The following is a 25,194-nucleotide window of genomic DNA, read 5'->3' as shown; positions in this document are numbered from 1 at the left end:
GAAATAATATGCATCACTTGTGTACTTTTACCAACATAATCAGCCAACCATGGACACTGGCAGCAATTTGAGATTAAGCCAGTCTGTTCATAACATTGGTGTTAGATTTGGCTCGAGCCAAGCTTTCAAAAACTGAAACTTGGGACAGTTTTGTGCTGACATTGGCAACAGCTTCTTAATGGCCTCACCTTTCCAGAGGATAGAATGTGGACAATCACCAGGAATGCATTGGAATCATCAGATCTCGAAGTATGATTAGGTATCCAACTACACTTGAGTTGAGATAGGGGCAAAGTCAAGAGATGTCACCAAACCATCTCTATGCTCACCAATTCATATTGATGTCCGGCAAAGGAATGTCTTGATTTCAAAATTCTCAATTCTCTACATGACCTTGGCCTTTCCTAACACTGCACTCTCCCAGTGCTACAACCTTCTTTGATATTTCCTTATCAAAATATAAAATTATTTTTGGAATTTTCAAAACTTTTTTTTACTTTTAATCCCACCTTTAACTTTCCCTTTTTTTCAATTTTTTAAATATGAGCTATTTTATTAATTTTACTTTTCTAGCTTATACTTCTTTGTAAAGACTCCGTGTGACTTAATAAGGATTATCCAAATTGATTGATTAAGGAGACACACAGTGCCTCCTCTATGCACATAACTTCCAGATCCACTGTTTTGCATTTCTAACAAACCAAATTTCCAGTGAAAAAGTCCGTTGAAGATTATGGGCAGGTACAATTGCAAATAAATGTTAATGTTACTTGTGTGACATTGAATGCAAAATCTAGATCATGGAGTTTTAAGCTGGAATAAGTCATCTGTCTATGGGACTGAGGCGATCTGAGTATCTGGGAGTCAAATGATTATTTACATGTGACCTGATTAACTATAAATAAGAATATTTGCATAATTCCACGTTCAAACATATTGACTTTTTTTTTATCTCTTTAGCTTGAGCAATAACAATCTCTCAATTGGAAGCTGGGAGGAAATTGTCTCTGTGCTCATCACAAATCAAACATTGAGAGAGCTGAATGTGAGCAGTAATAGAATGGGTGAAGCAGGCCTGAGAACACTGTCTAGTGCACTGAAAGATCCACGCTGCAAATTAGAAAAGTTAGGGTATGTCAATATTGTGAATGATCATATACTTTTAATCTGTAGTCTGAAATATTGCTTGTTATGAAATCAAATGTATATAGAAAGTATATATATATAAAGTAGGTCACAAGAGTCTGGTATATAAGAGCACCTGCTCCTCACACATGGACTGATGGCCTCAAAACCATGCAATTGACCATCTGTTGGGAATATTATGTATTGAGGCTTGCATGAGAAAACAATTTTATGGGCTAAAGGCTTGATGTTTCCAATCAGCCATGATGTGGATCTTCATGTATCCAGAGGAGGACACGATGAGCTCCTGATCCTCATGTGATGTCCAGATGCATCTTTGTGTTCTTATATTAATGCACCTACTCTCCTACACTGATGTTACTGTGGTCAGCAGTTCCAGAGCCAGGTTTTCCTCTGTTGGGGTCAGAGCTCAAATGTTTGGGGCATCTTGACCAATCCTGTTCTGCTCCTTGTTATTGTGGAGTTATCTCTCCTGCAAATTCAAGGACTGGGACTATTAGTTTTTCCTAAAGCTATGAGTTTAGCATTTATGCAGGTGGCAAGCCTTTGATTCCTGATGAGGGCTTCCAAGTGCCTCTCCCTTACATCTACCATTAAGTGACATGGTAAGCGGTGGTAAAGACAGCTGAAAGAAAACATAACATCACAGAACCATACTGCAGCAATCACCAGCTCAGAAATTAGAATAATGCCTTATGTACAGTATAAGTTGAGTATAACTTGGAAACACATGGTGGGGGGTGGGGAAGTGGGGTGGGTAGAACTCGCAACATGCCAAAGTAAACTTCCATCTGAAATTGAACCCAACCAAAGGTACAGTCACCACTGGTGGAATAATTACAACTGGATCTGCACAAAAGGCCAGAATTAAACATTTGAAAAGTTTTGAGGCTGAATGAGATTACTGAGATAGAGAAGGGTAAGGCCAAGGAATTATTTGAAAAAAAGGATGAGCATTTTAATGTCAAAACCTTGCTTAACCAGAAACCTATGTCAGTGAACACTTAGGTGACTGAGGAACAAGACTTGTTGCAAGTCAAGACTCAGAGACCAAAGTTTTGGATGGCCTCAAATTTACAAAGATGAGAATGTGGAAGTCCAGCTGGGCATGTCTTTGAATAGTTCAGTTTAGATGATACAATGCACTAATGAAGAAGTAGGTGAGGAGTCAAGTGGAGCCACAGGCAATGTCCATCCTAATTATCCCCACATAATTATGAGATTACAGTTGCCTGATCTCCAATCTAGTTTTGCCTGTTCTTGTTCATAGCTTAGTGCCTTGTTAGAAATGAGGCCTGCGACCTACCATCAGGTGAGGCCTATTCTGAAATCTTTTGAATCTCATCCTTCATGTGCAAGAATTATTTTCTGTGATTCCCCATGTTCCCAAACTCGATACAGTTGAATTTCTAGTAGCATTGTTTGCTCAAAAAAGTACTATTTCTACTTTGGTACATTGGGACATGTTAACTATGTCATAAGTACAAAGGAAAATAATGATTAATCATTAATCTTTCATTTAAAATTAATATTAATTTTTTCTTGCGTTTAGGCTTAATAATACTTGTACACTTGACTTTGGAATGATGGGATCTTATCAGGAAGAGACTGGAATGGAAATACTTAGTGATGTGCTAAAAGATCCGAGATGCACATTAAAAAGCTTAGAGTAAGTGGAAATATATATGGTTTATTCACACTACATAATCCTGCCATTTCCCACAAAGCTACTCAAATAGTGGCTTAGACAGTGCTAAAATCTATTAAACCTATGCCAACAATCTTGTACTTACTTTAAATGAGGAAGAATAACGAGGCAGAGCATTTTTGTTTAACGTGTCACACTGAAACAATTTTATAATTTCTAGACATGGCAGAATTTAGAATCATTGAGTTTATAGCATGAAAACAGATCTTCTGTCCAACTTGTCCATGCTGACTAGATATCTTAAACTGACCTAGTCTAGATTGGCCATCATGTGGTCTATGCCTTGCTAAGCTTCTCTTATTTATATACCCATCCAGATGCCTTTAAATGTTGTAATTGTACCCACCTCTATCACTTCCTTTGGCAGTTCATTCCATACATTCGCTACCCTCTCTGTGAAAAAGCTACCCCTCAAGAACCTTTTAAGTCTTTCCCCTCTCATCTGAAACCTGACTGTGACTATGCATCTGTGAAATGTTCTAAGGAACATTTTATTGCATTTTGTTTTCCTTTCAACAAAACAAAAGCAATAAACATTTGTACAGGACAATATGCTGGAGTGGAAATGGTTTTTGTTTATCCATGTTAAAAATGAGTACCAAAGTCGAATTTTGTTATATAACATCCTAAATTGAAAGAACTGGGAAGTGTACCCAATACCATTTGAGCTGAGGCACTTTACAGCTCACCCTGATGACTGCTTGGAATAAATACAGCCACTGTATAATTATATTAGTGACAATCCTGTGCCTGCATAAGAACTTCTTTGCAAAATGAATGTTAATGTGCACTTGTAATGTCACTGCCCAGTAAACCATGGTGGAAAGAATTGTCAATGAGCCTTCATAAATCCCATTTAAAAGATCTTCTTTGACTTCAGGGATGCTCTTAGGCCACCGTTTTGGATTTTTGGCAAATATATTTTGCAGATGAGGTTGTGGAAATAAAAAGGATTTCCTTGCATTAGTTGCTAAGCAAGAGAAGATTGCTTGTGTATTGGGATGGAACTCTCTAATGAGATGGAAGAAAGATGTAATGAAGGTGACAAAAATCTAAATACACTTCAGTATGAAAGTTTCATGCCAGGAAGGACAATTCTCTGAAATTTGGAAAACAGAAGGTTTCATAGCAATGACCTAATTTTTATGTTGAGGTAATGAACCTCACACGCTTTCTGTAATTTTTAACATTGTTAACTGGGTAATGGTGTGGTGCATGATCAGAGTGGAGAGCTTGCAACCTACTCCAGGAAGCCATTTCTCTTGGTCTTTTCTTTGATGACTAATGCCAATGCAATGTTCTCCACCTGGTGGAATCTTCAGCTGCAACCTACTTCACTCCCCTTCCCCATTCAAAAAGTATAACTGATTTTGCAAAATAAAGCAAAATGGCGGATAAGAAACTGCCATTTAATCTTTTTCTTTTTCATTTAATCTGTCATGAGTTTGACTCCCAGTGAGTATTGATCAACATTCTTCAACAACTTGTTTATGGTTCAATATGCAAAAGCTTTGTTCAATATTCTATAATCTCTGCTCTCTCCTTCCAAAGCTATAATTGTAGATCATTGTGTGGATGCCAATAACAGAATGCTGTTTAAGATTGTCAAATCAATATGAGCAAATATTATAGGTTGAACAGTTTCTAGCACATTCCTAATAAAATGTTTTCATCACCAACAAAACCTGAAGCTAAGCGAACGTAAGCACCATAGATGCTGGAGATTAGAGTCGAGTTTCTGGTGCTGGAAAAGGCAGCAGCAGAGGAGCAGGAGAATCAACGTTTTGGGCAAAAGTCCTTCATCAGGAATGAGGCTGGGAGTCTTGGGGGTGGAGAGATAAATAGGAGGAGGGTGGGACTGGGGGGAAGGTGGACTGCAGGAGGTGGATGGAAGTGTGGATAAAGGTGATAGGTTGGAGGGGAGGGTAGAGTGGATAGGTGGGAAGGAAGATGGACAGATGGGACGGGTCACGAGGATGGTGCTGAGCTGGATGGTTGGAACTGGGGTAAGGTGGCAGGGGAGCTATCCATCTTAGTATGGAGAGCTGTCATTTTATTTCCTTTGAAAATACCCTTACCCTTTGGATGGCACAGTGGCACAGTGGTTAGCACTGCTGCCTCACAGCGCCAGAGACCCGGGTTCAATTCCTGCCTCAGGTGACTGACTGTGTGGAGTTTGCACATTCTCCCCTTGTCTGTGTGGATTTCCTCTGGGTCCTCTGGTTTCCTCCCACAGTCCAAAGATGTGCAGGTTAGGTGAATTGGCCATGCTAAATTGCCCATAGTGTTAGGGGCAGGGGTAAATGGAGGGGAATGGGTCTGGATGGGTTGTGGGTCGGTGTGGACTTGTTGGGCCGAAGGGCCTGTTTCCACACTGTAAGTAATCTCATCTAAAACAAAATTTTATTTTCTTCTGTTCAATAGGTTGGCCAAGAATAGTTTGACACAGAAAAATTATGAAGAAATTGCTTCTGCCATGACAATCAATTGCAGTCTGACCCATCTGGATCTAAGTTCCAATGTTATTCAAGACTCTGGAATAAATGTATTATCCGTGGCACTGATGGACACAAGCTGCTCGATACAATCACTGGTGTAAGCAAAGACTCATGAAGTGTAGATTATGTACTAGTGTGGTTTTATATTTGTTTCATAGCATATGAAAGGGCGTTGATGAAATAAGTGTGATAATATAGTTGTACATTATGTTTATGTTTCGTACTGGCGAATGTTTATTGGAGGATGACCATGGTGGATGGCCACCTGGTCAAGACACACTCAAGCAGGGAAGGTACAATGACCATAACATGAATTAGTCAACATCTTTAATACCCTAATATGCCTCATGAGAAAGAAAAATAGAGAAAATGATGGTTTGCAGCAGAAAAGATTGAGTGCTTGCTCAAAAAGATTGGTTCTGAGCTGTTCTTTTCTTGAAGATTGGTGAGAACTTTAGAGGCAAAGGGATTGGAAAGAAGGAAAATTTAACCATCTGTGGTTGAGGTGACTGACAAACATGTACTGATTGTGTGACATACGGAGGGAAACATATAAAAAGAGTTATAAAACTGTTTGAGATGCAAAAGGAGATTAAAGGCTGGAAAAGAATATCAAACATAACATTGGGGCAGGCAATTGAGAATTTAAGATGGCGATTACAACTTTAAATTTAATAACTTACAGAGTGAGGGGTTTAGGAGGATTGTGAAGCCAGCAAGGAAAACCCTGAGCGATCAGGTATAGAGGAAACAGAAACCTGAATTTGGATTCAGCATCAAGATGGCTAAGGTTATATCATGAATTAGCAATATTACACTAGTGGAAGTAAAGTCATGGTGTTAGATAAAATATTTAATGGACAATGTGGGTCTGAGTGAAATTAATACCAAGGTTTTGCTTAAAGTAGAATAATAATACATATAAACTAGAGTAATCATGTATTAGATTCTCAGTTTGTGTATTCAGTTTTGATGAGGACTCACTGTACTTGAAATGTTAGCTTTGTTTTCTCTCCACAGATGCTGCTAGACCTGCTGGGTTTCTCCAGCAATTTCTATTTTTGCTCCAACTTGGTATGTTGGGTTTGGGATGGGCTAGGTAAAATAGATCAGCCCTCTACCCTCCCGCTGACTTTGAGCTCACTCCCATAGTACAGGAGGTGGTCAGGTGCTGAAATCAGCAGCCCACTCACCACTGTCAATAAATAATTATCTAACATTGAGCTTGTGAAAAATGGAAACCTATTATTTTTACAAGTTGTTGCAAGTGCAGGATGGAAAGGGAGGGAAGATCATACGAATTATCTTTGGCGGTTGCCTGTGCAGATCGGGGTAACCCTCCCTTCCAAAAAAAATCTTCCCCTCCTCTTCACCTGGACTTTAAAACCCATCACTCTTAGCCCACTCGCCCTTTGCTCTCATTACCAAACTTTTCCTGCCCGATGCCCTTACTTACCTAGGCCCCGAATCCATTGAGGCCTTCCTCCTGTGAGTGGAACTGCCAGGACTGTTCGAGCTGCTGGCCACTCAGGTTGGCCACAGCATGTTATGGCAATGGGACAGGCTGGTTTTAGGACATAGCCAAACTATCTGCCTACAGCAAATATCTGCCTGTGGTTACAGAATAGGCCATTTTGTCCATTCAGTTAGTTTAACTAGTCACCTCTCACACAACCGCACTCTTTCACCTTTAACTACTGAAAGATTTTCTTTCTCTTCAAGTGTTTATTGAAAGCCACAATTGATCCTGCCTCTACCACACTCTTAGGCAAAGCATTCCAGGTAGGAGAGAGTGAGGACTGCAGATGCTGGAGATCAGAGCTGAAAGGTGTGCTGCTGGAAAAGCGCAGCAGGTCAGGCAGCATCCAAGGAGCAGGAGAATCGACGTTTCGGGCATAAGCCCTTCTTCAGGAAAGCATCCCAGGTCCTAAACACTGGCTACATGAAAATATTTATTTTTGTTGTGGTTGCACTTTTTGCTGATCATCGTGAATTGGGCATTCTATGGTTCTGACAATGTCAACAATCTTACTATCCAATCTGTTCAGTTCCTCATGATTTTGAACACCTCCAACAATTTTCCCCTTTACCCTCTCTATGTTGAACATCTTCGGCTTATCCAAACAATTCAGAATAATTGAGCTCCTTCATCCCTGGGGCTATTCTTATTAATCTTTTCTTCACTCATTCTAAAGTCTTCATAACTTTACTAAAGATTCTTCAATCGAAGTTGAATTAGCGTTTTATAATGGTTTCTTGTTTTTGCATTTTCATCCTCAATTTACAAAGCCTTCATTCTACAGGCCTTATGATAATTACACAATTAGGATCTGCCTAAATGAGTGTCTGTACAAAGGGGCTAAGACTAATGGGCAAGTGATAGAGTTTATGAAAATGACAAAGAATAACAGCTTGTCTGAAAAATGAATGACTTGTTGATGTTAAAAAAGTGAATATTTCCCCCAATGTTTGTATCTGCACTAATATGTATTTCTGAAGGCTGACTGAAACAAAACTAACACCTACCTGTTGTGAGAAACTTGCCTCTGTGCTAGTCACAAACCAGACACTGAGAGAGCTGGATCTGAGCATGAACAAATTGGGTGATTCTGGAGTGTGTGCACTGTCTGCTGCACTAAAGGAACCATGCTGCAAACTGGAAACTCTAGGGTAAGTGCACATCTCAAACGTTTGATCGTCAAACTTCATTTATAAGACATTTTATTCTTATTACGACAGTTTAAATTTGGAACATTGATGAATGGCCCATATTGTTTAATTTGTTTTGTTACACAAAAAAAATTGATTTGTATGGCTTTAGCGAGTTTTATTATAACTCCGTTGTTCCTCCAGGGATAATACTTTCCCAGAATATGTTCTAGTAAATTTGTCAGGCATGATTTCCCCTTCTTGAAGCCTTGTTGCCTCTGTTGTATTGAATTTGCCATGTGTTCACCTGTTCACTCAACTTATCTAAAGCACCATGAAACCTCCTTGCCTCCTTTTCACAACCCACAGTTTACCTTTATTTAGATACAATACCATAATTTCAGATTCAGCTGTTTAACAATCTACCTTAATGAAGAATTATATCATGTTCTGGATCCCATCTGTACCAAATCCACTCTGAGTGATGACAGATGGAAACTTTGCGCATGCCATTCATTTAAGATTATCAGGAGAACCCAGTTATACTTTTGGACACCAATATGATGTTTGTAAAGTGGGATCCATCAGCTTTGTGCTGGCCTCCCTGTTCCTTTTTCAGTTCAGAGTGGTTTTGTGAATCTGTATGATTGTAATTGCATATCCAACCCAATTTCCACCAGATAGGTAGGGTTAAAAGAACTACCTTGGTTTACAAAAGATCTTGTTCCAAATTTAGTTATGAAAACAAAATGATCCTGAAATGCTTTGGTTTGTGATCTGACAATTCCACCTGTTCCTGACTAGGATATACAGGGCCAGGTAAGGTGTGCCTAAGGGAAGGGTGGATAATATCTTGGTCGGGTGTGTGCCCTCATAATACATAGCATACCCCTTTAAAAGATAATTGCACCCTTCTTTCTCAGGTTTTACTTAGGGGTGTAGAAATGGTCTTTCAAATCCTGCCTATCTATGCATGCCAATTGCATAATGGCATAAAGATTGTAATATTTGCAATTGATTTGTCAACAAGTTTGATTTCCCATTTAATTTCTGGAGTTTCAAAGAAAGAGATCCTTAGGGATTTGACAGGGTAGAATACAAGGTGCTGCATTTTGGAAAAACAAATCAGAGCAGAAGTATACACTTTATGGTAAGGTCCTGGGGAGTGTTGCTGAACAAAGGGACCTTGGAGTGCAGGTTCATAGCTCCTTGTAAGTTGCAGATAGATATGATAGTGAAGAAGGTGTTTGGTATGCTTTCCTTTATTGGTCAGAGTATTGAATATAGGAGTTGGGAGGTCATGTACAAGGACATTGGTCAGGCCATGTTGGAATATTGTGTGCAATTCTGGTCTCTTTCCTACTGGAAGGATGTTGTGAAACTTCAAAAGGTTCAGAAAAGATTTACAAGGATGTTGCTAGGGTTGGAGGGTTTGAGCTATAGGGAGAGGCTGAATAGGCTGGGACTGTTTTCCCTGGAGTGCAGAGGCTGAAGGGTGACCTTATAGAGGTTTATAAAATCATGAGGAGCATGGATAGGATTAACAGACAAAGTATTTTTCCTGGGATAAGGGAGTCCAGAACTAAAGGGCATAGGTTAAGGGTGAGAAGGGCAAGATATAAAAGGGACCAAAGTGGCAAGTTTTTCATGCAGAGGGTGGTGCATGTATGGAATGAGCTTCCAGAAGAAGTGGTACAGCTGGTACAATTACAGCATTTAAAAGGCATCTGGTTGGGTGTATGAATATGAAGGGTTTAAAGGGATATGGGCCAAGTGCTGGCAAATGGGACTAGATGAGGTTAGGATATCTTGTTGGCATAGATGAGTTGGACTGAAGAGTCTGTTTCTGTGATGTGCATCTCTATGATTCTGTGTGGAAAGGTTATTTTCTCTTGTGGGAGCATCTAAGACCAGAGGGAATAGTTTCAGAGGAAGTGGTTGACCATTTAAGACAGAGATGAGATTGACTTTCATCTCTTCGAGGGGAGTGAATTTGTAAAATTTTTTACCATGAGAGCGATAGAGTCATTAAGTATAAATAAGGCTGAGATAGACATTTTTAATCAGTAAGGGAATCAATGGTAATGGGAAAGGCAGCAAAGAACACTTGAAGATTATGAGATCAGTGATGCGCTGAATGGCTTCCTTCTGCAACCAGATTTTATGATCATATGGTCTTTTTAAAAATGGTGGTGAAATAACTCGACAGAGCCTTGGTATCCTATCACCATGTCACCCTTTATTTATAAAATATTTGTTGCAGCCAGCTCTCATTGTGAGCATAACCTCTGACATTCCTGTTTATATTTTTATTTTATTAAACAATTACAAAAGAGTTTATAGAAAACCAGTTAACACTTACAGTTGTATACAACAGCAATTTTACAAGGGAGAGGAGCAGCAAAGCCAGGCCCCAAACCCTACCGTTCAACCAGTTTACGGGGAAATACGGACAAACCTCAAATCCCAGTTTCAAACATGAAAAGACATCAACAATGACATTTGTACATGAAACAATCCAGTTACATAAGAAAGTGCAGACAATACAGACCCAGCAAGCCCCCGTCCCTCCCACCTTCCGGCCACTCTAAGGCAGCCCGCCCTGATACACCTTCCGGCTCTCGGTCCACCCCATGCCCCTTTCAGTTCTCGGTCCGCCCTGGCACACCTTTCGACCACCTCTAGGACAGCCTGCCCCGGTACCCGCCCGGGGTGACATTCCTGTTTATATATGTCAGCCAAGGCGCCTGATTGGACCAGGCTAATAGCCTCAATCAGCGAACTCATATTCTATGAGGTCCACCTGGCTGACCTCATTACACAGGGTGAGGTCGGGGTGTATAATGTCCAACTCATAGGTTTCACCCCCAATATTACTAACCGCTGTTGTAAAAAGAGCACGGATTAAATAATGCCTGTATTATCGCTTAAAACCGCTAACAAAGTGCATTGCATTGCTAGGATCAATTAGCTCTTTATTTTTCTTTATGTGCTTTAAAATACAATTGAATGTGGGTAGGAATCACTGTGGAGCTGAATTAATAACATAACTAGGATGCCAATAAAGTTAGAAAAACAGTTCCAGATTTTTCACAAAACACTGAATTCCAAGTTCGAAATAAGAGGAAGAATGAAATCATTGTTTTCGGTTCTACCAAAAATGCTGCCCCCTCTCCTTTGATTCCTGTCCTCCTCCTGGCAGCTGAGTGTGACTAAACCAGACTGTTCACAACCTTGATGTCACATTTGACCTCAAAAACACATCCAACCAGATAAGCATTCTGTCTGCACTGCCGCTATGAACAACCATCTTCACCTTTGCAACATTACTCATCTAAACCCCTATCGCTTACTGATGGCCTCATCCATGGCTTTTTTATTTTTTTAAATTTAACTCCATTAGTGTACTCCTGAATGTCCTCACGCATACAACTCTCTGTAAACATTATGTCAGTCATTTAATTATCATCCACCATCCAATTTGCTAACTTTGGAAATCATTTAAACAAAGCCTTGATCTTAAAACATCCATGCTGCTTTCAAATCTCTCCCACGCCTGGCCATTCTTCATACTTGCAATTCCTTGATTCAAGGTTGACATCCAGTCTCCCTCATAGATTTCTGCCATTAAACAAGGCAATCCTTGGCACACAGATCACTCCAGTCATAGTACTGATAACTTGTGCTCCAGAATTTTCTGTACTCCTAGCTGAGTTGTTCCAGTACAGTTATAACACTGATATCCCAACCTGACAATGTGGGAAATTGCCCAGGTACATCCTCAACATAGAAAAGCAGGATAAATCCAACCTGGCCAATCACTGTCCCATCAGTCTACTTTTCATTATAAGTCAAATGATGGAAGGTGATACTAGTAGTGCTATCAGGCAGCATCTGCTCAGCAATAACCTGCTCAGTGATGCTCAGTTTACATTCTGCCAGGGTCACTCAGCTCCTGCCTCATTACAGCCTTGGTTCAAACATACTACAGAAACAATTCAGAACATACCAGCCTTAGATCTGTCACCTTTCATCTCCTTCCTTACTTTGTTCAAAAGATCATTATAAGGAAAGGGTCGTGTGAAGGAGCCATGGTTTAATAAGGAATTGGAATCCCTTGTTAAAGGGAAGAGGGCGGCCTATGTAAAGATGAGGCGTGAAGGTTCAATTGGGGCGATTGAGAGTTATAAGGTAGCCAGGAAGGATCTAAAGAGAGAGCTAAGAGCAGCAAGGAGGGAACATGAAAAGTCCTTGGTTGGTAGGATTAGGGAAAACCCAAAGGCTTTCTATAGGTATGTCAGGAATAAAAGAATGACTAGGGTAGAAATAGGTCCAGTCAAGCATAGTAGTGGGAAGTTGCGTGTGGAGGCTGAAGAAATTGGGGAGACACTGAATGAATACTTTTCGTCAGTATTCACTCAGGAACAGGACACTGTTGCCGATGTGAATCTAGAGTCACAATTAATTAGAATGGATGGCTTTGAGATATGTAGGGAAGAGATGTTGGAAATTCTGGAAAGGGTGAAAATAGATAAGTCCCCTGGGCCTGAAGGCATTTATCCTAGGATTCTCTGGGAAGCAAGGGAGGAGATTGCAGAGCCATTGGCCTTGATTTTTATGTCATCGTTGTCTATGGGAATAGTGCCAGAAGACTGGAGGATAGCAAATGTGGTTCCCTTGTTCAAGAAGGGGAGTAGGGATATCCCTAGTAACTATAGGCCGGTGAGTCTCACTTCTGTTGTGGGCAAAGTCTTAGAGCGAATTGTTAGGGATAGGATTTATGAACATCTGGATAGGAATAATGTGATCAAGGATAGTCAGCATGGTTTTGTGAAGGGCAGGTCGTACCTCACAAACCTTATTGAATTCTTTGAGAAGTTGACTAAGGAGGTGGACGAGGGTAAAGCAGTAGATGTGGTGTATATGGATTTTAGTAAGGTGGTTGATAAGGTTCCCCATGGTAGGCTACTGCAAAAAATACAGAGGTATGGCATTGAGGGTGAGTTGGAGGTTTGGATTAGGAATTGGCTGGCTGGAAAAAGACAGAGGGTAGTAGTTGATGGTAAAGGTTCATCTGGGAGTGCAGTTACGAGCGGTGTTCCGCAAGGATCTGTTTTGGGACCATTGCTGTTTGTCATTTTTATAAATGACCTAGAGGAGGGGCTAGAAGGTTGGGTGAGCAAGTTTGCGGATGATACAAAAGTCGGTGGAGTTTTTGACAGTGAGGAAGGACGTGGCAGGTTACAGCGGGATATAGATAAGCTACAGAGCTGGGCAGAAAGGTGGCAAATGGAGTTCAATGTAGCTAAGTGTGAAGTGATTCACTTTGGTAAGAATAACAAGAAGATGGGGTACTGAGCTAATGGTCGGATACTTGGTAGTGTTGATGAGCAGAGGGATCTTGGTGTCCATGTACACAGATCTCTGAAAGTTACCACTCAGGTAAATAGTGCTGTGAAGAAGGCATATGGCGTACTGGCTTTTATTGGTAGAGGAATTGAGTTCCGGAGTCCTGAGGTCATGTTGCAGTTGTATAAGACTCTGGTGCGGCCGCATCTGGAGTATTGTGTGCAGTTTTGGTCGCCATACTATAGGAAGGATGTGGAGGCACTGGAACGGGTGCAGAGGAGGTTTACCAGGATGTTGCCTGGTATGGTAGGAAGATCGTATGAGGAAAGGTTGAGGTACTTGGGGCTGTTTTCATTGGAGAAAAGAAGGTTTAGGGATGACTTGATAGAGGTGTACAAGATGATTAGGGGTTTAGATAGGTTTGACCATGAGAACTCTTTTCCACATATGGAGTCAGATATTACAAGGGGGCATAGCTTTAAATTAAGGGGTGGTGGGTATAGGACAGATTTTAGGAGTAGATTCTTTACTTAGCGAGTTGTGAGTTCATGGAATGCCCTGCTAGTAACAGTGGTGGACTCTCCCTCTTTATGGGCATTTAAACGGGCATTGGTTAGGCATATGGAGGATAGTGGGCTAGTGTAGGTTAGGTGGGCTTGGATCGGCGCAACATCGAGGGCCGAAGGGCCTGTACTGCGCTGTATTTTCCTATGTTCTATGTTCTATGTTCTAATTGATGATACTTATGATATTCAATCAAGTATTCACCCCTTCAGATCCATATAAAATAATTTGCACCTATTTCTCCAGGCCATTACCCTGCATATCTGGATCACAATCCAGTAATAGTTCTTAAAACCTATGACTTCTTGGATCAGGGGATTTTGATCATATTCCTTAATATCTTCCAGTGTGACTCAGTATAATATTTTCATTTACAATGCTTCATGAAATAAACTTGGGGTTTTTACTTACAGTAAAATGACTAAATAAACACAAATTGTTGTTGTATTCCAAGCCCTGTCTGGAAAGAATTCACATGGAGATTCATCTCCTGTCACATCAAGTACCCATAAAGTCAGCCATACTAAGAGATAAACATCTAAAGCCAGTTCTACAATTAACTCTAAACCCATGTATGGGTCTTGAAATGCAACTATGAGATAATAGCTCAGGTACACTTATATAGATTTATCTGTTCTATTATTAGAATTATTCAATTTGTAATAAACAAATTAATTATCTTGTTAAAGTAGCAAAGGGTTTAAGTGAACATTTTGACTCTACAATTGAAATTCACTCAGGACAGTGGTATTAGTTATTTCTGTGGAATGCCTGTGAGTTGCTAATATATTGAAAAACTACATGAAAAAAGCTTACACCACAGGAAAGGAGGAAGGACTTGCATTCAATTTCTTTCTGGAGAATGATTTGGAGATGCCGGTGTTGGACTGGGGTGTACAAAGTTAAAAATCACACAACACCAGGTCATAGACCAACAGGTTTAATTGGAAGCACACTAGCTTTCGGAGCGTCGCTCCTTCATCAGGTGATTGTGGAGGGCTCGATCGTAACACAGAATTTATAGCAAAAATTTGCAGTGTGATGTAACTGAAATTATACATTGAAAAATTGATTGTCTGTTAAGCCTTTCATCTGTTAGAATACAGTGACAGTTTCACTTCTTTCATGTGTAAATCACAAAACCCTTTTTTTAAAGTTGCATTTTCGGGTTAGCTGTTAACAATGGTGATAGCTAGACAATATGTTGAAGGTGTTAGCCCTCCCCGTGTTCTCTGTCTATGACCTGATGTTTAGATTGATTCTAATCTAAAAAGTGAGATAACAGAGTTTTACATAAATTCATGCAGTTTTTGAGCTCAGAGTTCTACATGAATGTATGCAGTTTTTGAGCAAAGTGCAATGTAACTCTGCAAGTACAAATTCATCACATAAAATATATGTGTGCATGTGGGTCTTTGTCTGTGTATGTGCGTGTCTGTCTGGGGTGGGGGTTGTGAGTGAGAGAAAGTGTGTGTGTGTGTGTGTGGTGAGTGCAGAGTGTCTTAAGTCTGTGAGGGGGTGCATGTGTGAGTGTGGGAGTGTGTGTGTCTATAAGGGTGTGTGTGGGTGTCTGTGTGTGCGTCTGTGTGTACCTGTGTCCGTGTGTATGTGAGGGTGAACGCAACTTTAAAAAAAAGGATTTTGTGATTTACACATTAAAGAAGTGAAACTATCACTGTATTCTAACAGATGAAAGGCTTAACAGGCAATCAATTTTTCAATGTATAATTTCAGTTACATCACTGCAAATTTTTGCTATAAATTCTGTGTTACGATCGAGCCCTGCACTATCACCTGATGGAGTGTCGCTCCGAAAGCTAGTGTGCTTCCACTTAAACCTGTTGGACAATAACCTGGTGTTGTGTGATTTTTAACTTTCTGGAGAATAGTTACTTCCTGCAGCTGAAAGAATGTCAATCAGTTAGAGAGGGTGCAGAAGAGATTTACTGCAATTGTCCTGAATATTAAGAACTGCAGCTGAAGTGAATAGAGAAACTGAGACTCTTCTTGTTTCAGAATTGTTTAATTTAGTACAGTTAGTACTGTTTCATGAAAATTTACTGGATGTATTCAAAATTGTGAGACGAATAGAATGAGTAAGAAGACATTTTTCTGTTAGCTGGAGGTTTAGCTACCTGAGCATATGGATTTCATTTCATTCATATGTTAATTGGAGTAGAATGTAGAGATAAGGTTTCTTTTATCAAGCAGCATTATTTGTTAGCTGGAAAACATTACTTGAAAGGGTGGTGGAAACATACAGCCACAAATCCCAAAAGTGAATTGGAGATATGTTTGAAGATGAAACATTTGGATGATTAGGAAGACAGACCAAGAGAGAGGACCTAATTGGATAACACTATCATAGGTAAGGTGGCCTGAATGAACTTCATGATCTGGATCATACGGGAGCTGTGTGGTTGAATGATTCTGTGAAAGCTTCATTTGGTTGCAACTCCCAGTAGCTATTCGGTGATTATTATCACAACTCCCTCCTTCCCCACCCGACACGTATTCCAGTTGTGCTGATACTGATGTAGCTGGCCACCTACTTTGTGCTAATATTCCATTTCTAGCAATTCTGACAAGGACAGGAACAGTTAACCCTGGAATACTACCACACTGAAGTGATGGCAGTGGATTGCAATCAGAGCTATAAACCTGAATGCATTTTGCAAAACTGAATGGGACCCAAGAAAGGTTTGCAGGAATACACACACACCTACCAGAAATCTGGGCTCAAATTGTGCTTGTGATGCACTTGCACAGATTTTGTTAAGTGACATGAAGTGCAGATATTCAGAGGTTAAGCAAAAATGGGAGAAGGAATTTCTCAAAGTTCATTATAGTCACTTTAAAAACAGTCAATGCAGTGATATTTTTTCACAATAACCCCAATCTCTATTTCCAATCTCTGTAGATTAAGACGAACATCTCTCACTGACGCATGTTGTAAGAAGCTTATAACTGCACTCAGCACATCGCAGACAATAGCATCCCTTGACTTAAGTGAGAACTTATTTACAGACAGTTCCATAAAGATCTTCTGCAGTCTCATTTTGACCTGTAGTAACCTGAAATGTTTAAGGTGAGTTGAATTGAATTTATTGTCATGTGTACTGAGGCACAGTGAAAAGCTTTGTCTTGCAAGCAATGCAGGCAGATCACAGAGTTAAATAGCATAGATAGTAAATAATAGGTAAACAGCGGCAAAAATACAAACAGGTGAATGTTAAGAGTTTGTGAGTCCATTCAGTATTCTAACAACAGTAGAGTAGAAACTGTTGCGAAACCTGCTGGTGTGTGTGTTCAGGCGTCTGTACCTTCTCCCCGATGTTAGAGGTTGTAGAAAAACATTGCCAGGGTGGGATGGACCTTTGAGAATGCTGGCGGCTTTTCCTTGACAGCGGGCCTGGTAGATGGATTCTATAGATGGGAGGTTGGTCTTTGTGATTGTCCGGGCCGAGTTCACCACTCTCTGTAACTGTCTCTGAACTTGAATGGTACAGTTGCCATACCGGGTAGTGATACATCCAGACAGAATGCTCTCGATGACGCACATATAAAAGTTGGCAAGCGTACTCAGCTGCCTGAGGAAGAAGAGACGTTGTTGGGTCTTTGTAACCAGTGTGTCCGCATGAAGTGTCCAAAAAAGCTTGTTGTGCATAACCACTCCCACTCCCTTGACACCCTCTGCTCGTTCCACCTCTATGCTGTTAAAATGTAGTGAGGCATGAGTAACATCCCGCCAAAAGTCAATAATGGGTTCCTTGGTTTTGCTGGATGTGTTTTTCATCCATTTATTAATTATCCAATTGTATGAGTACTATACTGGGATCCTGTCACGTGTTACAAATACAGTGAGAGAAGAAAAAAAATGTGAAAATCGGCAGTGCCCCGTTGCAGTGCAAACAAATCTGCAACTTGTTAGCATCTCGGAAAACATGATGAACCAATTGTTTTGCAGAATGCAATTTGCCTATAAAGAATTGACATAAAATTCTGTTGTTTGATGAATTTCAATGAGTGTATAAAAAGACTTTTGAACATGTAGGATTAGGTTTTATTATCCTATACCTGACCACCAACACTCCATGACTCCATATGGGTTAAGGCAGGGAGGGTTTGTTAAATCCAGGAGGCATCTTGTCTGCTGCATACCATTGTGGGAGTTGGGGATGCACTAAATGTTGTGTGGTGTGGGGAGAGGGTGCTATCTCTCACAGGTTTGCCCCCAGGCATGATAGGCAAGGCCTACAGGTATATCTGAACAAAGAGCAAACAACAAAGAACAATATGACACAGGAACAGGCCCTTCAGCCCTTCAAACCTGTGCCACCACATTTTGCACTTACATACTAAAGCTATTTTCAGTCACAGGATCTATATCCCTCTATTCCCTTTCTATTCATGTACTCGTCCAGGAGCTTTTTGAAGACTGCTATTGTGTCTGCTTCCACCACCTCCTCGGGCAATGCATTCCAGGCAATCACCAACCTTTATGTGAAAAACGTGCCTTGTGTATCACTTCACCCCCTCACACCTTGAACCTGTGTAACTGACACTCCTACCCTGGTAAAAAGCCTCATACTTTCCACCCTATCCATGCCATTTGCACTTATTAGGTCATCCCTCGATCTCCCACATTCCAGTGAAAATAAACTCAGTCTTGTCTGGAATGTGGTCCTCTGGCCTGAGACCAGGTCTCTGCTTCCATGTAAGTAAACTTTCTTTGCCACCTTTGGGAATTTGGAGGCTGACAGGAACTTACATTGCTTCTTAGTAAGCTTGATCAGCTACCCTCTACTTGCCTCCTGAAAAATGGCCTGGAGTGGGAAGGCCTTAAGGGATCCTTCGATATCCGCCACAAATTCACCTGCACCTCCACACACATCATTTACTGCATCCACTGCACCCAATGTGGCCTCCTGTATATTGGGGAGACAGGCTGCCTACTTGCGGAATGTTTCAGAGAACACCTCTGGGATACCCAGACCAACCACCCCGTGGCTCAACACTTCAACTCCCCCTCCCACTCCGCCAAGGACATGCAGGTCCTTGGCCTCCTCCATTGCCAGACCATAGGAACACAACGGCTGGAGGAAGAGCGCCTCATCTTCTGCCTAGGAACCCTCCAACCACAAGGGATGAACTCAGATTTCTCCAGTTTCCTCATTTCCCCTCCCCCCACCTTGTCTCAGTCAAATCCCTCAAACTCAGCACCGCCTTCCTAACCTGCAATCTTCTTCCTGACCTCTCCGCCCCCACCTCCACTCTGGCCTATCACCCTCAGCCTGACCTCCTTCCACCTATCGTATTTCCAACGCCCCTCCCCCAAGTCCCTCCTCCCTACCTTTTATCTTAGCCTGCTGGACACACTTTCCTCATTCCTGAAGAAGGGCTCATGCCTGAAACATCGATTCTCCTGCTCTTTGGATGCTGCCTGACCTACTGCGCTTTTCCAGCAACACACTTTCAGCTCTGATCTCCAGCATCTGTGGTCCTCACTTTCTCCTGGAGTGAGGATGAAGCCAGGAAACAGGTTGGAAGGGTTAATTTTATCTCAAATCCACCTCTGATTCTGGCCCTTGTCAGGTCCAAAAATTTCATTAATAATTTAAGTAAGTGACTTTTTCGAGGGACAGTAGGCTAGTAACAGTTTATGACAGTGGTCCATGGCATTCACTTCCATGCAACAAATAGGAATTTTCTTGTAACCTCTGAAATGGTGGGTTGAATATCATCAATAATTGACTAAGTCTCAATTTCAAAGAGATTCGTGGAATTTCTCTTTGTGAGCTCTAGAGAGTTATCCCACACAGTTCTTCGCTACACATGCACTACACCTTTGGAGTGCTGTTCTTATGCTATTGCAAGCAATGGAAGTACTTAACTATTCTGTGTCTTTAGGGATTGTTGCCACCCACACCATATTTAAAGCATGGCATTGGTACTGTGAGTGTGCAGTATAGGCTCTATGAAAACAATCACTGAGACTGCACATGATTAGCTTTGAGATGCAGGTTGGTCCCAAATGTGAGCTGAATACATGTCACTATGTGCAAAGTTTCTCTGCTGTAGCTGTTCAGTGCTAGTTGGCCATGCAACCTGCTATGTCAATCTGTGCCTCCCCAGCAACATGCCAGTGTGTCACAGAGGTGCCATGATGTCCTAAATGGCCTACACCTTAACTTTAGAGTGTGGCCACTGGTTTTGGACCTGTTTGAATCCTCATGATCTACAAAGCTGCGAACTACTTATAATTTAAACAGAAGATCATTTGTCACGTGGAAAAAATGACAAACAGCAATTCAGCAAATCAATAATGTTTAAATGACTTGTAAATTTTCTTACATTTTGCTTTGTATTTATATTTTAGCTCAAATGATATCTGACTTTATTAAATGCTGTGAATTATTTCTATCTTTGATGGTGTGTGTGTAACCTTACCATAGAGAGATAATTAAAGGATTTGGAAGGATAGCCAAGGGAAACCTAATTTCTCTAAAAGGAGGATCAAGAAGCAATAACAAAACATTAACCCTGATTGAGCTCAGAACAAAGTCAATGCCAAAAAGCATCTCTTCATGTAAAGTGATTTGGAAAGCTGGAACTCCCTTCCCACAAAAATAAAGCTGCTTTGCTAGGTCAATTCAAAATGTCAAAAATGAAATTTATATATTTTGTTTGTCAAGTTGACAACCATTAGACAGACCATTTCATCTAAATAGTGTTTTTGCTCCACAGGAGTCTCCTCCTCATATTACACTATCAGCATACTCTCTTATTTGCTTGCCTAGATTCCTTTTACATATATCTATGCCATTTCCTTCAGCTACTCCATGTTGTAGTATGTTTCATATATGACTACTGTTTAAGTAAAAAAGTTCCTCCTGAATTCCCAACTTCAGGAGTGATTTCATATTTTTCTGTCCCCCTAGATTGTCAATTTTCTCCATGTTAACACTGTTGAACTGTTTCACATCAGTAGAGATCACTGCCATCAGGTCACTTCTTAAAAGAGCTTTGATGAAGAAAAATGCCCAACTTCTTCAGTTTATCTTGATAATTATGATCATTCATCTCTGGCGTCAAATTTGTAAAATATATTTGCATTTCACCAATATCTCTGTATTCTTTTCTTAACATGGAGCCCAAAGTGTTCACAATGCTCCAGGTGCAGTCTAATGAAGGTTTTATTGACGTTTAATATGAAAAACTGCCTTTCAATTTCAAACTCTAGTGCATGATTTGAAATTTTATGACCTTACTAACCGTGTTGCCATTTTTCAAGATTTGTGTACCTATACATTTTGATTTCTTTGCAACTGTTTCCCTTTTAAAGTCTTATTATCTCGATGGTGACTTCCTTATTGTCCTTCCAAAACTTGACAACTCATACTTGGTAAAGCTGAGGTTAATACATCATTTAAACATCCATTTTGAAATGTTGTTAATACCTTCTGGTATTTATCATAACCTTAGTATTATCAATATCATCAATTTGGTATTTAGAAATGTTTAGAAGTGTTTAGAACATATTTAGAAATGTTAATTCCTGTTCATGAGTTTAAATTGTAAACAGTGGGCCTAAAGCAGTAGACCATTTCATAACTTTTGCCAACTATTCAGCTGACCTTGACCTCTACCCTCATTTTTCTCGTTTGTAGCCACGTTGCTACCCATTCCACTCCTTGTTCTATAATTCCACATTCTCAACTTTGGCCATGATCCTAGTATGCAGATCTAATCAAAGATCTTTTAAAAATGCATATGGTTTACGCTTAGTACATTAACCTTGTCTTATCTTTATATTACTTCTTCACCCAGTTCAACAAGATCTGTCAAATATGACTTTTTGGTTTGAAATCTATGCTGACTAACAATGCCATTCTCAAAAATATTTTGGAAATTTAAGTAGTTTACATTTTCCACATGAACCTTGTCTATTCTTCCTGTTATTTCATCACAAAATTCAATACAGTCCATCAAACATTACTTCTATTTGAAATTCCATGCTGATTCTTATCTATAATATTTTGATTTCTATATTTGTTTTCAATTACATCTTTGAAGAAATGTTCTACTATCTTCCCTACTATATTAACTTTCATAGAATTCTTTTAAAATGTACAAATAATGTTGGCTGTCCTCCAGTTTTCTACCATTATTCAGTTTTGTAAACGTTTGTTCGGTAGAGATCTATGCAGCTAAGGAAGCAATATGGGTAAATTAAGTAAGATATTAATCAGCGTATGATGCAAGATAAGGTTTGAGGAGCTGAATGGTCTTTAATGTGAACAGAAAGTGCTGGAGACACTCAGCAGGTCTAGCGACATCTTTAGAGAGAGAAACACAGTTTACATTTCTAACCCAGTGATTTTTCTTTTGGAACATGATGGCCTAATCTCTTTTCTATATGCCTAGAAAACATATAATTCACATTGTGTGATTGTGGAATTTCGGCCAGGAAGCCAGAGGTTTATGTGTGTCCAAAATAATTTATCATTCAAAATCTGATTGAAGATTTGTAGCTCGGGTATCCGTTGTTGTGGTTCTGCTCGCTGAGCTGGAAGTTTTTGCTGCAAACGTTTCGTTCCCTGCCTAGGGAACATCATCAGTGCTGTTGGAGCCTCGTGTGAAGCGCTGCTTTGATGTTTCTTCCGGTATTTATATTGGTTTGTTCTTGCCGCTTCCGGGTGTCAGTTTCAGCTGCAGTTCAGCATGAGCCAAACTAACGTAGTTTACAAAATACCATGCAAGGACTGCACAAAACACTATATAGGACAAACAGGAAGACAGCTAACAATCCGCATCCATGAACATCAGCTAGCCACAAAACGACACGACCAGCTATCTCTAGTAGCCATACACTCAGACAACCAGCAACATGAATTTGACTGGGAAAACACCACTATCATAGAACAAGCCAGACAGAGAACAGCCAGAGAATTCCTAGAAGCATGGCATTCATCCCCAAACTCCATCAACAGACACATTGACCTGGACACCGTATACAAACCACTACAGCTGAAACTGACACCCGGAAACGGCAAGAAGATCCATCAACAGACACATCGACCTGGACCCCACATACAAATCACTGCAGCTGAAACTGACACCCGGAAGCGGCAAGAGCAAACCAATATAAATACCGGAAGAAACATCAAAGCAGCGCTTCACACGAGGCTCCAACAGCACTAATGATGTTCCCTAGCCAGGGAACGAAACGTTTGCAGCAAAAACTTCCAGCTCGGCGAGCAGAACCACAACAATTTATCATTCACTGGGTGCCAACTGAAAAACCATGGATGGATTTGGTCCCTAGTAGGATGGGGTGGGACATGTAGCTGTATGCAGGGAGGCACTGGTATGGACAAGACAATAACTCAGTCATTAGCTCACATTGTTAGAGACCTGGATTTGATTCAAAAAGTGGGTGACTGTGTGAGGAATTTGCATGTTCTCCCTGTGCCTGTGTGGGTTTTCACCAGTGTTCTAGTTTCTTCTGACAGTCCAAAGATGTGCAGGCTAGGTAAACTGACTGTGCTAAATTGTTTATAGAGTCCAGGGATGTGCAGGCCAGGTGGTTTCGCCACGGGAAGTGCAGGATTACAGGGTAGACAGGGAAGTGGCTTTGGGTGGGATGCTGTTTGGGCAGTTGGTGCAGATATGATGGGCCAAATGCCTGTTTCTGCACTGTAGGGATTCTGTGGTGCAAGGAGCAGATTGCAAGAGCTAGTAGGGCAGAGCCCAGCTCCATAGGAGAAGTTAAAACTTGGGTTGGGAAGGGGGACTCTGACACATGACGAGAAGTGGGAAAGGTGGTGGTGTAGCTATCTGACTTCAGAAATGTTTGATCCTTGATGCTGTGGGGTGGGTATGACTCCAGGGTGATGTGATTCCCAACAACAAGAGCCAGCGTGGGTGACTGGTCAAATTAAGGCAGTAGAGGGAGTGCTCCTGTTCCCTCTGGCACTGGGCAATGCTGTAGACATTTACTTTTTCCCTGAAGTACCCTTCGCTACCCTTCAGTTGATAGGCTACCCAAGGCTGTGCACCAAAAAAAACTGACAACAATATTAAATCATGGACTGCCAACCTAATTATTTAAATATGTTGATAACCTGTTTAGCCCTTGTTTCATCTCCAGAAGGATTGAGGTAGATTAGAATTGGCCTTGAGCTCTTATAAACTTTTAACATATGACCCACCAACACTCACCTGTTTTTGGTCATTAAAATTCAGCCCAATATTTTTCTGAAAGAAAACGTGATTCCACCTTATCATTACTCACATTGATAATTGTAAGTCATGCTCCTTTGAAGAAATGTTTCAGATTTTTGAAAAGCAAAGCAGACCTATTCACACGGAAAGATATTTTCCAGTTAATGTCATAATTCTGTTGCAACTCAACACTTGTGCTGGTTCAAGGTGTTGTCAAATAAAAAGATAGGGAAATATAGGATGTAGCCTTAAAGAGTAGATACAGAGGTTATCTTATTTCCAATATATACAGTATCTGATCAGTCTCTCATAATATTTCTCTCTGCTATAGGTTAGAGCTGAACCAGTTCACCACAAATGGACAGATGACAATAAAGAATCTGAACATGCAGAAACCAGGAGTTCGGGTTGTTGTAGAAAGAAGCTAAAATATTACCTAACATTTAAGTTTTGAGTATCTTTTGTACTTGATTGCGTAATTCTTGTGATTAAAACTATTTTAAATCTGTATTGCAATGTATACCAGCAAATGGTTTTAATTAAGAAACTGACATTCATTTCTTTCTTGTTAGATGCTAGCATCAGTTTGTTTATGATTAAAGCTGTTTGTTGTTCGTAGGACTTTCTACACATAATTTTTTGAAAATAAACTGCATTTATATACTTGGCATCTAAATGTATCTAGACTTAAGTGCTATAAACAGGTCCTGAAATTCAGCTTTGTGCCAGAAAACAGGAAAACAGTGGGAATGGGAGTCGAAAGGTGTGGCGCTAGAAAAACACAGCATGTCAGGCAACATCCGAGGAACAGGAGAATTGACATTTTGGGCATAAACTCTTCATCAGGAATCTGGCAGGGGGGCAGTGGCGATGGGGATGAGAGGGGGTTAGGGGGTGAGATATAGATAGAAGGGTGTGGTTGGGGTCAGGTGGATGGGAAGGCAATAGGGGGATGCAGGTAGTGAGTGAATGCAATAGGTCGGTGGGGAGGGTCCTGGGTTTCTTACACTGCGAAATTAAAGCCATCCGATGATTGAAAGAAGAATGCCCCAT

The 25,194-nt window shown here is 40.6% G+C and overlaps 1 protein-coding gene across 1 annotated transcript; it reads left to right on the top strand.

The window, feature by feature from the left end:
* Window positions 1-1,048: 1,048 nt before the first annotated feature.
* LOC132821731 (ribonuclease inhibitor-like) lies at window positions 1,049-24,571 on the top strand (the record flags this gene model as incomplete). The annotated part of the gene is made up of 6 exons (XM_060834440.1): window positions 1,049-1,131; window positions 2,699-2,815; window positions 5,279-5,449; window positions 7,852-8,022; window positions 16,835-17,002; window positions 24,473-24,571. Coding segments are annotated over 6 exons (807 nt in total), but the record flags the coding sequence as incomplete, so codon positions are not given.
* Window positions 24,572-25,194: the final 623 nt, after the last annotated feature.

Source organism: Hemiscyllium ocellatum, chromosome 13 (genome assembly GCF_020745735.1).
Source record: "Hemiscyllium ocellatum isolate sHemOce1 chromosome 13, sHemOce1.pat.X.cur, whole genome shotgun sequence".
In the NCBI taxonomy this organism is placed as follows: domain Eukaryota; kingdom Metazoa; phylum Chordata; class Chondrichthyes; order Orectolobiformes; family Hemiscylliidae; genus Hemiscyllium; species Hemiscyllium ocellatum.
The sequence above is the reverse complement of the archived record's forward strand: the minus strand, read 5'-3'. Positions and strand labels throughout refer to the sequence as shown.